The 14,622-nt window shown below is 34.7% G+C and overlaps 3 protein-coding genes across 5 annotated transcripts; 2 read left to right on the forward strand and 1 right to left on the reverse strand.

Moving 5' to 3' along the window:
* Positions 1-557: 557 nt before the first annotated feature.
* On the forward strand, positions 558-1,835 carry LOC128282543 (flowering time control protein FY-like). The gene is made up of 2 exons (XM_053020701.1): positions 558-1,015; positions 1,567-1,835. The coding sequence occupies exons 1-2, from the start codon at positions 838-840 to the stop codon at positions 1,749-1,751; spliced, it is 363 nt and encodes a 120-aa protein (XP_052876661.1). The 5' UTR covers positions 558-837; the 3' UTR covers positions 1,752-1,835.
* Positions 1,836-3,125: 1,290 nt separating this feature from the next.
* On the forward strand, positions 3,126-11,611 carry LOC108489265 (flowering time control protein FY). 3 transcript variants are annotated; one of them, XM_017793671.2, is made up of 18 exons: positions 3,126-3,596; positions 4,153-4,244; positions 5,013-5,081; positions 5,171-5,275; positions 5,993-6,088; positions 6,191-6,273; positions 6,390-6,461; positions 6,535-6,632; positions 6,953-7,012; positions 7,097-7,157; positions 7,237-7,324; positions 7,428-7,491; positions 7,701-7,779; positions 8,653-8,742; positions 9,233-9,321; positions 9,557-10,074; positions 10,445-10,693; positions 10,879-11,212. In XM_017793671.2, exons 1-18 carry the CDS (start codon positions 3,419-3,421, stop codon positions 10,879-10,881), a joined length of 2,094 nt encoding a protein of 697 aa, XP_017649160.1. In that variant the 5' UTR covers positions 3,126-3,418; the 3' UTR covers positions 10,882-11,212. The 3 variants fall into 3 exon arrangements, with proteins under 3 accessions (XP_017649160.1, XP_017649159.1, XP_017649161.1); XM_017793670.2 differs by lacking the exon at positions 10,879-11,212 and adding an exon at positions 11,355-11,611 and having other exon boundaries at positions 3,130-3,596; XM_017793672.2 differs by lacking the exon at positions 10,879-11,212 and adding an exon at positions 11,355-11,611 and having other exon boundaries at positions 3,573-3,596; positions 5,002-5,081.
* A 99-nt stretch (positions 11,612-11,710) lies between these two features.
* Positions 11,711-14,066, reverse strand: LOC108489266 (uncharacterized). The gene is made up of 3 exons (XM_017793673.2): positions 13,864-14,066; positions 12,251-12,288; positions 11,711-12,035 (listed from the first exon to the last, which is right to left on the reverse strand). Exons 1-3 carry the CDS (start codon positions 13,934-13,936, stop codon positions 11,922-11,924), a joined length of 225 nt encoding a protein of 74 aa, XP_017649162.1. The 5' UTR covers positions 13,937-14,066; the 3' UTR covers positions 11,711-11,921.
* Positions 14,067-14,622: the final 556 nt, after the last annotated feature.

Below are 14,622 nucleotides of genomic sequence, written 5' to 3' on the forward strand. Positions count from 1 at the left end.
TTAATACATGTTTGGAACTTACATCCTTTTGTCACAGTTAAAGCTTATAGTTGAGATGAAAGATCTCTGTTTATAGTTGAGCTTCCTTAGATTCAACGATATAAATTGAGTTATATCGACGATCAAGATTAAAACTTATTTACGATTGAGATTCTTAAGGGTTACAAAATCAAATCTTTTAATATAAGTTTTTATATTTACTATGACAACCCTTATTTTTATTAAGTGCTTTATTGGACCATCAAAACTTCGAGTAGATGAGTTTCTTTACGTATTCTATGAATCGAATCAGTTTGAGTTGATCGAATGTACCTTATTTAACAAATTGACATTTACGAGACTCTCTTTGTGCATTTGTCAGGGGCTTTGATACTAAAGCTAATCGAGTTAAGGTTCAATAAAAAAAATTAAATATTTCAATTCACCCTATTCAATTTTAAATTTATCTGAATTTGAAAAAATTGAATATATAATAATTAAATCCAAATTAATCAGATCTGAAACAACCTTTAATCGATAGATTCAAATTTAATATCTTAAAATCAAGAAACAAGCAAGGTTTGATTTACCTAAAATGAAATTAATTGTGGCAATCAAATAAAGGAATGATTTAAGCATATTTTCATAAACTGGATGATCCTAGTCCATTTTCATTAATGGGTAAAGACTAAAGGCCAGAACCCGGTCTTATTTTCTTTTCCTTGTCACTAGAAAATTTCTACTAGCTTTCCCGCTCCCAATTTCACAACAGAATTTAGGGTTTAGGGTTTTATTCAGCGCTTTCCAAGTACAGTCACTCCAATTGAATTTAGGGTTTAGGATCTCTGGGGTTTCACAATGATGTACGGTGATCCACAACAGCAGCAGCAGAACCAGCCGCACCTGCAAGCTGGGGAGTTTCAGAGAGGTCCTCCGCCTCCGCAAATGATGCGGCAGCCATCTGCATCTTCCACTACTCTTAACTCAGAGTACCACCACCCTGGTGCTCCTCCTCCTCAGATGCCGCCTTATGACGGTAGAGTAATTATCTCTGTTACTTTTGGTTCGAATTGGTGGGCATTGTAAGAATTCTATCGAAAAATAGTTACTTGGTTCTTGAAATTCAATGTTCAAGTTGGTTCATATTAAGGCACGTCTAGAAATTCGTAGAATACCGGGGAGGGAACTGCGCTTAAGGTTGAGAGGCTTCGCCCTAGGTTTATGGTTGCTTTATAGATTCTTCTGGAAGGCATATTTGCTGCTGGAATTCTAACAAACAAGTTCTTTAGGCTTCAATTAATTTTTGCGCTTTTTATAACTGTCTGCCTAGTTAATAGTGGGGATATTTGATGTTCTTGTACTACAGGCTTTTATTGTAGTTTGCTTCTATTGGCTCTAAGCCTTGTGTATTTACACTCTGATGTTCATTTTCTACCATGAGCCTTATCTTTTGGTAACCCCTCTAGGTCTAAAAGTATGGCTACTCTCAACTGCCCGTTTAGATGAGTTACAATTCAGAGAAGTTAGGCTATCTAAATTTTAGTTCTGACAAAATTCTTTTATTTTTCTATTAAATACTTCTTTCAGCTCATGGTGACAATTTTGCTGCGAAAAGAATGAGAAAGCTGACTCAAAGGAGAGCTGTTGATTATACTAGTACTGTTGTGCGATATATGCAGGTATTTTTTTCATGTTTAGTTGTTTTCATAAGCGTTTTTCTTTCTATATCTTTCAATAAGTTGTTGCATGGTCAGATTGGTAACTCTGATTAACATCGATGCTTATGTTTGTTCTTAGATGGCTTAAATGTCTCTTCATTATTGTGCTTGTTGGCCTTCTCTTTATCAATATGGGCATTGATTTCTTTATCATAGATATCAGTTTCCTTTTATCTTCTGTAGCCTTTTGCTCAAGTTTATTATTCAATGTACTTGACTGCTGTATTTTAAAGTTTATAAAGCTCTGTAGCATTGTTATAGCCATAATTGTATCTTTATGATAGCTTAACTTATGGAGTTGTGTTTCAGATTGCTGCTGGAAAATCCATTAATATGGAGGCAAAATGACTTGGTCTTGCTTGCCATTGATGTATGGTGTTAAGATGTTTTTTTTTTGCTTCATGGGAAAAATATTAACTTGATGTCTTTTTATGTCATATTTTTCCTAGTTGCTAAGAGTAGCTCCTCTTTATCATAGTTTGGACCAATGCCAAACGACTTTGTGTTCATCACTATTCAGTTCATAATTCATGAGTAGAACCTATCATTACACCTATAATCCTTGTTCATGCTTAGGGGTGTAATGGTTTATATCCTTAGGAAGAAGGTGAGAAGGTGTTTATTTTGTTTGAATACATGTTCTCCTCTATTGATATTAAACGCAATTTTTCCCTTTTGAATTTAAAAATATATATATATTAATATAAAAAGAGTCGCTTTGTCGCCGATAGGCGCTAATTAAAAAAAACAACCTATTTTGGTAAATAATCCAGCTGACAACCTATTTTGGTATATAATTTTTTTTAACTTATATCCGTAAAAAACCCATGCACTTCCACTCTAATTTTAACTAGTTATAGTCCTTCTTTACTCTTAGACGGGATGTTAATACATGTTTGGAACTTACATCCTTTTGTCACAGGTTAAAGCTTATAGTTGAGATGAAAGATCTCTGTTTATAGTTGAGCTTCCTTAGATTCAACGATATAAATTGAGTTATATCGACGATCAAGATTAAAACTTATTTACGATTGAGATTCTTAAGGGTTACAAAATCAAATCTTTTAATATAAGTTTTTATATTTACTATGACAACCCTTATTTTTATTAAGTGCTTTATTGGACCATCAAAACTTCGAGTAGATGAGTTTCTTTACGTATTCTATGAATCGAATCGGTTTGAGTTGATCGAATGTACCTTATTTAACAAATTGACATTTACGAGACTCTCTTTGTGCATTTGTCGAGGGCTTTGATACTAAAGCTAATCGAGTTAAGGTTCAATAAAAAAATTAAATATTTCAATTCACCCTATTCAATTTTAAATTTATCTGAATTTGAAAAATTGAATATATAATAATTAAATCCAAATTAATCAGATCTGAAACAACCTTTAATCGATAGATTCAAATTTAATATCTTAAAATCAAGAAACAAGCAAGGTTTGATTTACCTAAAATGAAATTAATTGTGGCAATCAAATAAAGGAATGATTTAAGCATATTTTCATAAACTGGATGATCCTAGTCCATTTTCATTAATGGGTAAAGACTAAAGGCCAGAACCCGGTCTTATTTTCTTTTCCTTGTCACTAGAAAATTTCTACTAGCTTTCCCGCTCCCAATTTCACAACAGAATTTAGGGTTTAGGGTTTTATTCAGCGCTTTCCAAGTACAGTCACTCCAATTGAATTTAGGGTTTAGGATCTCTGGGGTTTCACAATGATGTACGGTGATCCACAACAGCAGCAGCAGAACCAGCCGCACCCGCAAGCTGGGGAGTTTCAGAGAGGTCCTCCGCCTCCGCAAATGATGCGGCAGCCATCTGCATCTTCCACTACTCTTAACTCAGAGTACCACCACCCTGGTGCTCCTCCTCCTCAGATGCCGCCTTATGACGGTAGAGTAATTATCTCTGTTACTTTTGGTTCGAATTGGTGGGCATTGTAAGAATTCTATCGAAAAATAGTTACTTGGTTCTTGAAATTCAATGTTCAAGTTGGTTCATATTAAGGCACGTCTAGAAATTCGTAGAATACCGGGGGGAGGGGAACTGCGCTTAAGGTTGAGAGGCTTCGCTCCTAGGTTTATGGTTGCTTTATAGATTCTTCTGGAAGGCATATTTGCTGCTGGAATTCTAACAAACAAGTTCTTTAGGCTTCAATTAATTTTTGCGCTTTTTTATAACTGTCTGCCTAGTTAATAGTGGGGATATTTGATGTTCTTGTACTACAGGCTTTTATTGTAGTTTGCTTCTATTGGCTCTAAGCCTTGTGTATTTACACTCTGATGTTCATTTTCTACCATGAGCCTTATCTTTTGGTAACCCCTCTAGGTCTAAAAGTATGGCTACTCTCAACTGCCCGTTTAGATGAGTTACAATTCAGAGAAGTTAGGCTATCTAAATTTTAGTTCTGACAAAATTCTTTTATTTTTCTATTAAATACTTCTTTCAGCTCATGGTGACAATTTTGCTGCGAAAAGAATGAGAAAGCTGACTCAAAGGAGAGCTGTTGATTATACTAGTACTGTTGTGCGATATATGCAGGTATTTTTTTCATGTTTAGTTGTTTTCATAAGCGTTTTTCTTTCTATATCTTTCAATAAGTTGTTGCATGGTCAGATTGGTAACTCTGATTAACATCGATGCTTATGTTTGTTCTTAGATGGCTTAAATGTCTCTTCATTATTGTGCTTGTTGGCCTTCTCTTTATCAATATGGGCATTGATTTCTTTATCATAGATATCAGTTTCCTTTTATCTTCTGTAGCCTTTTGCTCAAGTTTATTATTCAATGTACTTGACTGCTGTATTTTAAAGTTTATAAAGCTCTGTAGCATTGTTATAGCCATAATTGTATCTTTATGATAGCTTAACTTATGGAGTTGTGTTTCAGATTGCTGCTGGAAAATCCATTAATATGGAGGCAAAATGACTTGGTCTTGCTTGCCATTGATGTATGGTGTTAAGATGTTTTTTTTTTGCTTCATGGGAAAAATATTAACTTGATGTCTTTTTATGTCATATTTTTCCTAGTTGCTAAGAGTAGCTCCTCTTTATCATAGTTTGGACCAATGCCAAACGACTTTGTGTTCATCACTATTCAGTTCATAATTCATGAGTAGAACCTATCATTACACCTATAATCCTTGTTCATGCTTAGGGGTGTAATGGTTTATATCCTTAGGAAGAAGGTGAGAAGGTGTTTATTTTGTTTGAATACATGTTCTCCTCTATTGATATTAAACGCAATTTTTTCCCTTTTGAATCTCAAATGATGTTGACGTCCTTATATCTAATAGCAGTGGTTTTGCAGATTCGAATGTCACAGCGGGATTCACGGGACAGGACAACATTGCAGCCTACACCAGCAGCAGCAATTGATGTTACTGAACATGCTTTTTCTTTATTCTGTTATTTCCTGGATTATGAGTTGCAAGATATAAATATGTACTTGGTTGATCCTCCATGCAGATGTTGCCGACAGCTGCTTATTTAGATAATCCATCCACAAGCTTTGCTGCCAAATTTGTTCATACATCTCTGAACAAAAACCGGTGTTCTATAAATCGCGTTTTGGTGAGATTTATTAGAATAATCTTTTTTAAGTAGGGTTATCTTTTCCTTAGCAAGTTAGATTACAATCAATCTTATCCAAGTGTTTTCTATTATTTCTGTGATTAAATGCTTCGGTCTAGCTTCACTTGGAGGAAGCAATGGAGCCCAAATTTATTTGGCATCTGACTTTGGGACTATTGTTTTTCAGTTAAAAGGTTCCATAACTAGCTTTTCTTGCTAGAAATGATGACACATGTTACTGTAATGTGTTTAACATGATACATACAAATCCAATTGAATTAACTTCTAAAATTTCGGGTTTTCTTTGTTTACCCAACAAATTGAAAATAAAGGAGGCGGTGATATCAGATGGCTAAAAAGCCAGAACCCTTCAACTTATCTCAGTGCATCTTTATCCACAAATCACTGTTAGGTGTAGTTAGGTAGCAAGTAGCACCTGTATTTATACTTGCATGCTTTCATTACTCATCTCTTGATGTTTTATGCATGATCACAGCTAAGCCTATGCTGTGCAAAAGGTTAGCTTGTCATTATTGCTGTTGATGACACTTCTTTTTGAAATTGTATCTGTATAGGACAGCGTTGGTTCTACTGTTGGTTTATCTATTTTCTCTGGAATAACAATGTGTTTCACCCAGTTCCCGAAAGGGAAAATGGTTTTTGTTTTAAGTTACCAAATTGGCTAAGCTGCTATACCCGTTTTTTTCCTCATCTTAGTGGACTCCCACGGGTAGACGTCTTATCACAGGGTCTCAGAGTGGAGAATTTACTCTATGGAACGGACAATCATTCAATTTTGAAATGATTCTTCAGGTATTTTTATTAATTGAGATGTTTATCTTATTTAATTAGGATTACTCATTAAAGAATCCATATTGATGGCTTTTGGACTCATTTTCCCCGTAAAATATTTAGGCCCATGATCAAGCTATCAGGTCTATGGTATGGAGTCACAATGACAACTGGATGGTTTCTGGTGACGATGGTGGTGCAATAAAGTATATATTATTGTTGTTCTTTTGTGCTATTTAGCCTCACTGCTTTCATGCTTGTGGACTTTTGTTTGAATTAGACATACTTTTGTGCTGATATAATTGTGTTCGTGACTTTACAGGTATTGGCAGAACAACATGAATAATGTTAAGGTCAATAAGTCTGCTCACAAAGAATCAGTTCGTGACTTAAGGTTCCTTTTCTGACATTTCTTTTTTGTGTAAAAGTTTTATCTGTATGGAAGTTAAGATGTACTGTTTTAACAGTTTTTGTAGGACAGATTTAAAGTTTTGTTCCTGTTCTGATGATACTACTGTAAAAGTATGGGACTTTGCCCGGTGCCAGGAGGAGCGTTCATTAACTGGTAATGTTTCTTTACTTATCAAGTATCAACTATAAGAACTAGTATATTTTTGTAGTAGGTATTTTCTTGATGGCATGGTGAAGCAGCATAATCTCTTGCCTCATTGATTACGCTAGGTATTCTGGTTTTTGGGCAGTTTTATGGTGATGTGTTTGTACTTACATATGTAATATCATTATCTTCCTGCAAAGCATTGTCTTTGACAAAGATTGTCAAAATGCACATATATTGGTATATACATGCATATACACACACACACATATATTTCTTGCATGCATGGATTCACCTAAGAGTTTCTTACATGGTTTGAACTCAGGCAGGCCATGGTTGGGATGTCAAAAGTGTTGATTGGCATCCTACAAAATCCTTACTGGTTTCAGGTATGTGTCAAGTTGATTTTCCTAGCTTCTTGCACGATCATTTTGCAAGTTGTCATTGTAATGCCATGCTTGGCTTCTCTTTAGGTGGAAAAGACAACGTTGTGAAACTTTGGGATGCTAAGACAGGGAGAGAGCTTTGCTCATTGTGAGTAAATATCTTGGTGAAACTAATAGAAATGCTAACAATTTTAATTATTTTGAGAAGTAATGCAAGTCTTTTGCAGTCATGGCCATAAAAATACAGTCCTTTGTGTCAAATGGAACCAGAATGGGAACTGGGTGTTGACTGCTGCAAAGGATCAAATCATTAAGGTCACTATCCTTTTTCTCCCTGCTTTATTTAATTGATGGGAGTAGATATATAAACACATATATGTTAATATTTTCTTTTTCATATTCACTTTGTCCTTTTCAGCTCTATGACATTAGATCTATGAAGGAACTTGAATCTTTCCGAGGCCACAGGAAGGATGTGACTGGTCAGTCTTAGTGGAACCCTTTTTGCTTAAAGCATCTGGCCCATCAAATATATGCTTGAGTGCAGGATTTTGGTCACCATTGTGATAGAATTGATGAGAAGACTGTTGATTGTGGCTTATCGATATTATTGTGCATGATCATTTAGTTCTTTTCTTGCATGAATTCTATAAGGATGGTACTTAAACTTATTGATTTCCAATTTTGCCAGCATTGGCTTGGCACCCATTCCATGAAGAATACTTTGTCAGTGGGAGCTTTGATGGCTCTATTTTCCATTGGCTGGTTGGGTAAGTCTTCTGATTCAAAGTACTGGCTGCATTACTGAATTCTTTAGTTTTGTCCTTTCCTCTGTGCTCCAGGTCACAAAGCTTGTCTGATTTTATTTGTTTTACTCTACATAAGGTATTTATCTTTCGGAATATACATTTAGGGTGGATTATTAAGTTGGTGTGTGGCAATGCCAATTATCAGAGACATCAAAACGTTTGAAACATTCAGTTTATAGACCTTGATGGGGTTAAACTTGTAGTTATAATCATTAAGGCTGATAATACTATAAGGGAACAAGACCTTTTACCAAAGAAAATTTATTATTTTATTGTGTATATATTTTTTCATATTAAAATTTATTTTTGATGTTCATCTGGGAACATGCTCATCTGTTTAATATACACGTGCAAGGTCCATTATGCCCTTCCATATCCAAAGCTAATTTATCTCTCTTATTTCAAATATTAGTTATATATTTATTGTTGTTCTTTGGAAGACTAAAGTAACAAAAAGAGTCTTGAACTTTATCACTTTTTTTTTTTTTTTAAACGTTAGCCCTTATACATTTATTACACCAAATAAGTCCTTTAATTTGCACCCAAATAAGCTTTTAACCTTTTATTTATAACCAGATAAGCCTTTGGCCTTTAATTTGTTCCAATTAACTTTTTAAAATTCGAGATATAAGTTTTTGTTTAGAATAAGGGCTTATTTGGATACAAATTTAGGGTTAAAGACTTATTTGGGTACAATAAAGCATAGAGGCTTACTTAGAAAAAGTGAGAAAGTTCAGTGGTTCATTTGATATGTTAGCGTCTTTCAGATTAATGGTAGTTGATTTATTATTATTATTTTAACTTATGTTTGCTAAAGATTATTATGATGTGCAGGCATGAAACACCCCAGATTGAGCTTCCCAATGCACATGATAATAGCGTCTGGGATATTGCCTGGCATCCTATCGGATATCTTCTATGCAGGTGCCCAATTCTAGACTTATGGTTGTCCTGCGTCCTTCTTGTTGATTTCCTAATATATGCATGCCATATGAAACTTAAAATGCATATGCTTCTATTTTTGACATGCTGCACTGTTTGAAAGCTGGAAAGTGTTGGCTATATATCATGTTTGATTTTCTGCTATAGAAATTGAATGAAATGTTTGGGAGAATCTCTAAAGCTGAAAAATGTCATCTGATCCTCATCTGACTCAATACCATTTCATTAGTGAACATTATCAAGTTTCTTATGGTGATTGTTGTTACTGTTTTTTCTTTTTGCTGCTTTTAGTACTAGAACTCATTTGATTTTATTTGGATTTCTGTTCTTTTCCTTTTTAGCTGTATTTGGAATATAGAACTTGATTTATTCCTGGCCAGATCAGTATACTAATAAGCATTGAGTCTTATCAATCTGTATTATATGTCAATCCCATCATCAGGTGTTTTAACTTGTATTCATAATTATGCAGTGGTAGCAATGATCACACCACAAAGTTTTGGTGCAGAAATAGGCCTGGAGATACCCCTCGTGATAAATTTAACATTGGTCAAAATCAAGGTTTCTACTTATTCTACTGCTTTTTACTGTTTTCATCTCTTCCCAATAATCAGGAAAAGTAATAGGCGAAAAGAGAAAAATTTTTAAGCTGTTATATTTTTTTTCCACTCTACCTGAATGATTCAGTTGTGCAATTCATTGTATTTGTTGCAAAAGTCAATGTTGTTCTGTAATTATCCCAGAGTATACTGTTTATACTTATTCTATACTTAATAGCACTATGAACTGTTTCTAGGCTATGGTGAGCAAAATCCTGCATTAGCTGGTCGCATGCCTGGTAATTTTGCTGCACCCGAAGGCCCAACAACTCCGGGGCCATTTGCAACCCGGAATGAGGGAACAATCCCTGGCATCGGAGTTCCCATGCCATTATCAGTTCCATCTCTTGATGCATCTTCTCAAGGGGATCAAAAGCAGCTTCATCCTGGTTCCTTGCCTTTTGGAGCTCCTCCTCTTCCTCCTGGACCACATCCATCTCTTCTAGCCAATCAGCAGCATGGATATCAACAAAACCCTCAACAAATTCAGCAACAGCAGCAACAGGGAATGCAACAGCAAATGCCTCCTATGCCAATGGGACCTCCAAATATGCAGCTACAACCTCCATCTCACATGCCCCTGCTTCCACATCCTCATTTACAACGCCCTCCTCCCCAAATGCCTCCTCTTGGTATGGCTTCACAAATGCCAGGATCTTTGAATCCACCTTCATCAATGCCAACATCACATCCAATGCCAATGCCTGGTCCAATGGTATGACTTTGTAAATAGCTCTACTACATAAATCATTCCTTTCTGCAACTCTGGTTTTCTTTTTTGTATATTGTTCTCTAAATGGGTCATAGTTAATTTGTTTCCAAAGAGGGAAGCTGTTTTATTCTCTACAGTTCCTTTGCTGACTGGCTGCATGCGTGGATGGCATGCAGTCGATATTTCTGTTGAAACTAGTTTTTTGAGTATGGGTTATGGAAGCATCTCTTGTAAAATTTCAAAATTTATTCCATATTTTGATTGGAAAGTGGATTTTTCCATAAGCATGCGGTGCTAAGATATTTGTTTAGATTCAGTCTTTTACCAGAGACAAATTTAAGAAGCTTGATCAAAACTTATTTCAAAATTTTAGGGTATGCAAGGTACAATGAATCAGATGCCTCCTTCAATGCCACAAGGTCATTTTATGGGCATGAATCCAATGCACTCAGGATCATTACCCACCAGTGGTGGCCCTTCAGTTGGAGGTTTTCCAAATGGTATGCAAAATATGCAGGGCCCTGGAAATATGGGTGGTGGCCAAATGTATCCACAGGGTAGTGGATTCAATCGTGCACAAGGTGGTCAGATGCCAATGATGCCTGGGTACAATCCATATCAGGTAAATGATGTCGTTCACAATCTTTTGTCTTGTTCGTCTCTGCCCTTATATTTAATGTCATTGACTGGATTTATGGCCAGAATTAGTGATAGAACAGCATTCAGAAGCACTTAAGTGGGACTGATTGGTAAATGAATGAATAGCTGTCACTTTCCTTCTTTCCTGATGCTCCCTTCTCTTTATAGTAATCGGTGATAATCCAAAGCTTAAGCAGGAGTGAGGTTTGAACCTTGTCCCTGCATCATCAGTATGAGCCACAGGGACAAAGGCTGCAGTTCCACTTCAATGTTCCCTTCAGTTTTAGCGGAATGAAAAGTTAATGGAAGCTGTTGAGATTCTTTGCTCGTGCTTTTACTTTTGTTGAAAACCAATTTGATTAAGTGCTTATTTTCATTTTGTCTGGATTGAGAATAAAACCATTTATGCATCCTATTTCCTATAGGCGATGCTGCCATACTCGTTAGATTTCCACATTATAATCATATTTGGATACATATCTATATTCAGCACTCATAAAAACACACATTTGATTCTGCTGCACTGTTGTATAACGGCCGGAACGCTCCTGCATTTCATGCAGCCTCATCTGAGGCAATTGGATTTGGGTAAAAATACCAAAGTTCGTATGATACTAACATGTTATTGCTTCCGCTTATTGCAGTCTGGTGGTCAGTCTGGTATGCCTCCACCGCCAACAGGTCCCCCACCACATGGCCAAACTCCGCAGTAAGACCTATGGTTGTAGAATGTTTACAAGTATTTATTTTGGCTTCGTTGAGACAACTGTTTTTGGTTTGACGTGGATGGAACAGTTGGGATATCACCAAGCAATTGGTTTTTGTTTGTTTTTGCTGTACGTTATCATATGAAAATTGGAATGCTCGAAAGCTCAATCCTCATTTTGCCTCGGCTTCTCAACTGTACGTTTCAAGTTGTTCTCTTAGAAAGAAATATTGAACATTGGTTGACAAAATAATGATTTATTTTGTTTTAAATGTGTTTTTATGGGGATAAAAATTGAAATAACAAAGGAGAAACATTTATGCAACATTGATTGAAGTCAAATGTATTCCCAAGTATGCATCCTCCCACAGAAAGGCAATAGAGGAAGCTCAAAGAACAAAACCGAGGCTTGCAAACGTTAAACACCATTTCTTTTTATATCTAAAGCTAAGCACCATTCTGAGAAATACATTCTCAAGGTCTTCAACACAAACAATGAATTGGTTTAGTAGGACTTCCCACAATGTATTAGGCTCCCTGCGCCCAAGAAAAGTCCGAATATTGCTGCACTACCCAATGTGGTTTGCCCAATATATCGAATCTTCAGCAGTCCTGGAACCTGCACAACTCAAAAATATGAATATTGACATACACAAAGCCATTTTATGCCATTGCGTGGCCAGATATATTTAACTACTATCTCCGTCACCATGGAAGTAGGAAAAACAGCAAAACACGACATAATCATTTCATGGGCTATAGAAATATGAATCATATATATCCATGATAGTTTTATCACCTCTCTTGAAATAAAAGGAAAATATTGGACATTACCTTGTACCTAATTGCCTCATAAGTCCCATAAACAGCACCTGCACAAGCAAAGTCACATAAATGAGCCTAATTCATGATCATAAACAAATTTACGTGATATAATATGGTGCAATAAATAATTAAAAGAATTGTGTCAAAAATATTGGATCTTGGAAAGAAATATTTGCAATAAAGGTAGAATGTAGCTGCATTTAAAAGGTGGTACTAATAGCATACCGTGTCCTTGAAACCACCTCCCTCGAGCAGCCTAATTTTATGCTAATCATCTTCATTCTTCTAACCTCTAAGGACATTCAAATTACATCTATGTTACTCATATTCAGGTGAGTGTCAAATTCGAGTACATATCCGACACAGGTAGGCCGACTCTTTCAAGTTTTTTTATTAAATTTGGACAATCCTAGGAGGATCAAATCTCCATAGATCAAACATGGGTGTCGAGCACATTATCCTAGAATTCCAACTATTTCTTTAAATACATTCTACAAAATAGTGGTGTTGCATGTTCCTCGATAGTTGAAAACTATGTGCAGATGCATTGAATTCCAACACTGTGTCCCTAATGCTTAGAACTTTAACTTCCAACTAAAGGTCTGGGTTTGAAAGCCTTGGGAAGGACGGTTTGAGATTTACCAAATGCAAGAGGACAAGCTCCCTGTCATTAGCTGTAAAGGGATTTGTATTGTGCTTTGACATATGCCAAAAAAGTAACAATGGCACAGTTCTAGATCCCAAAACTACAAATAACAATACTTTTGTCTCTGAATCATTTCTTTTCAATTTAAGCACACTATATTTTCTCAAGTGAACCAATTGAAACATACTATCAAGAAGATAATTGCTTGATCATTTAAACACATATTCCATAAAATTGCTTTTCAATGTCACAATAAGCATAGACACTTAAGCATGAAACAAATCAAAGAATCAACAGTAAGAAGAAAAGAGAGAGAGAGAGAAACGTCAAAACAAGTATTTAGCTAACCAAAAATCATTAGTTCAGCCTTTCTTTTTCCTCTTTGGCCATCCATAAAAAAAGTTAGTAAAAGAACCAATTTTCCACATTTGTACAAAATTAAGACCATAAATATTATCCTTTATTTGTTTTTCTTTTCCCTCTTATTACTAGGAAATAAGAAAATAGCATGCATAATGGTGTAACAGTGTAATAGTGTAATACTGAAAAGAAAAAAACCACCATCCATTCTTAAACAAAAAGTGGGGCTTTAGTTTCACATTTATTTTTTTATAAAATAAATAAAAAAAATTCTTCGAGTTTGGGGTTTTCCTTTTACTCGTAATTTTCTTTGCAAACAATCAGCTAAATCAGTATAGAAAAAAGAAAAGAAAAAGTACTATTAAAATACTTTATATATGTTATAAAAGCCTTAAATTCAGAAATCTAAACATTTTACTTCTAAAATTCTAAGCCCATAATTATAGCTATTTCTTAAAATTTATTTTTGCTTTCTGGAAATAATTCAAAGCCATAATTATAGCTATTGCTATTGTAATTCAAATAAAATTATTGGTTTCAATGTTTTCAGTAGCTAACTAAAACAGAGGAATGAGGCGTAGGGTTTTAGCGAGCAGTGGAAGAATAGGAAACTTACCAACGGCGCCGCCAACAGCGCCTCCGACGGCGACCCCAGCGGTGACGCGAGCCAAGCAGCTGTCCCTTGCCATGTCGGCTCAGTATAACGTCTTCCCTTGTTTTCCGTTTGTTTTGTTTATTTAGGTTTTCTGCGAGTTCGGTTAGGCTTAGATGCTCAGATTGTCGAATGCTTCAACTTTTTTATGTTTTTGTACTATAAAACTTATTAAAATATTTAATTTGAAATTTTACTCAACTTCAAAATAGTCAGAATTAGATTTGATAATTTTACAATGCTTAGATATTCATTTAGTCCCTCAAATTGGTATTTATAATTTTTCTATCTAAATTTAAAAATGTCAAGTTTAGGTACTAAATTAAGAAAAAATATATCAAGTGTGAAATTGAATAGAAATATTTTAGTAAATTAAAAAAAAATGTTAAGTTTAAATACTAAATATAGAAAACATGTTAAAATATTTAAAATAAATATAATATTTATACTAAATACACTAAATTATTATATTATTTTTATATTTATTAAGAACTTTTCTTAGTTTTACAATCTTTTAGTTATATTTTTGAATTTAAAATTTAAAAGTGATATATAACGCTTTTTAATCTCATCCAATAATCCATGAAAATACCGCGTTTTTATATTATATTTAAAATTATTAAATTTAATTATATTACCAGTGTTTTCAAATATTTTTCAAAGTTTAACATATTAATCTATATATAATATATAATCTCATATATATACATTTAAAAATAATTA

The sequence above is a fragment of the Gossypium arboreum genome, chromosome 10 (assembly GCF_025698485.1).
Source record: "Gossypium arboreum isolate Shixiya-1 chromosome 10, ASM2569848v2, whole genome shotgun sequence".
NCBI classification, from domain to species: Eukaryota; Viridiplantae; Streptophyta; class Magnoliopsida; order Malvales; family Malvaceae; genus Gossypium; species Gossypium arboreum.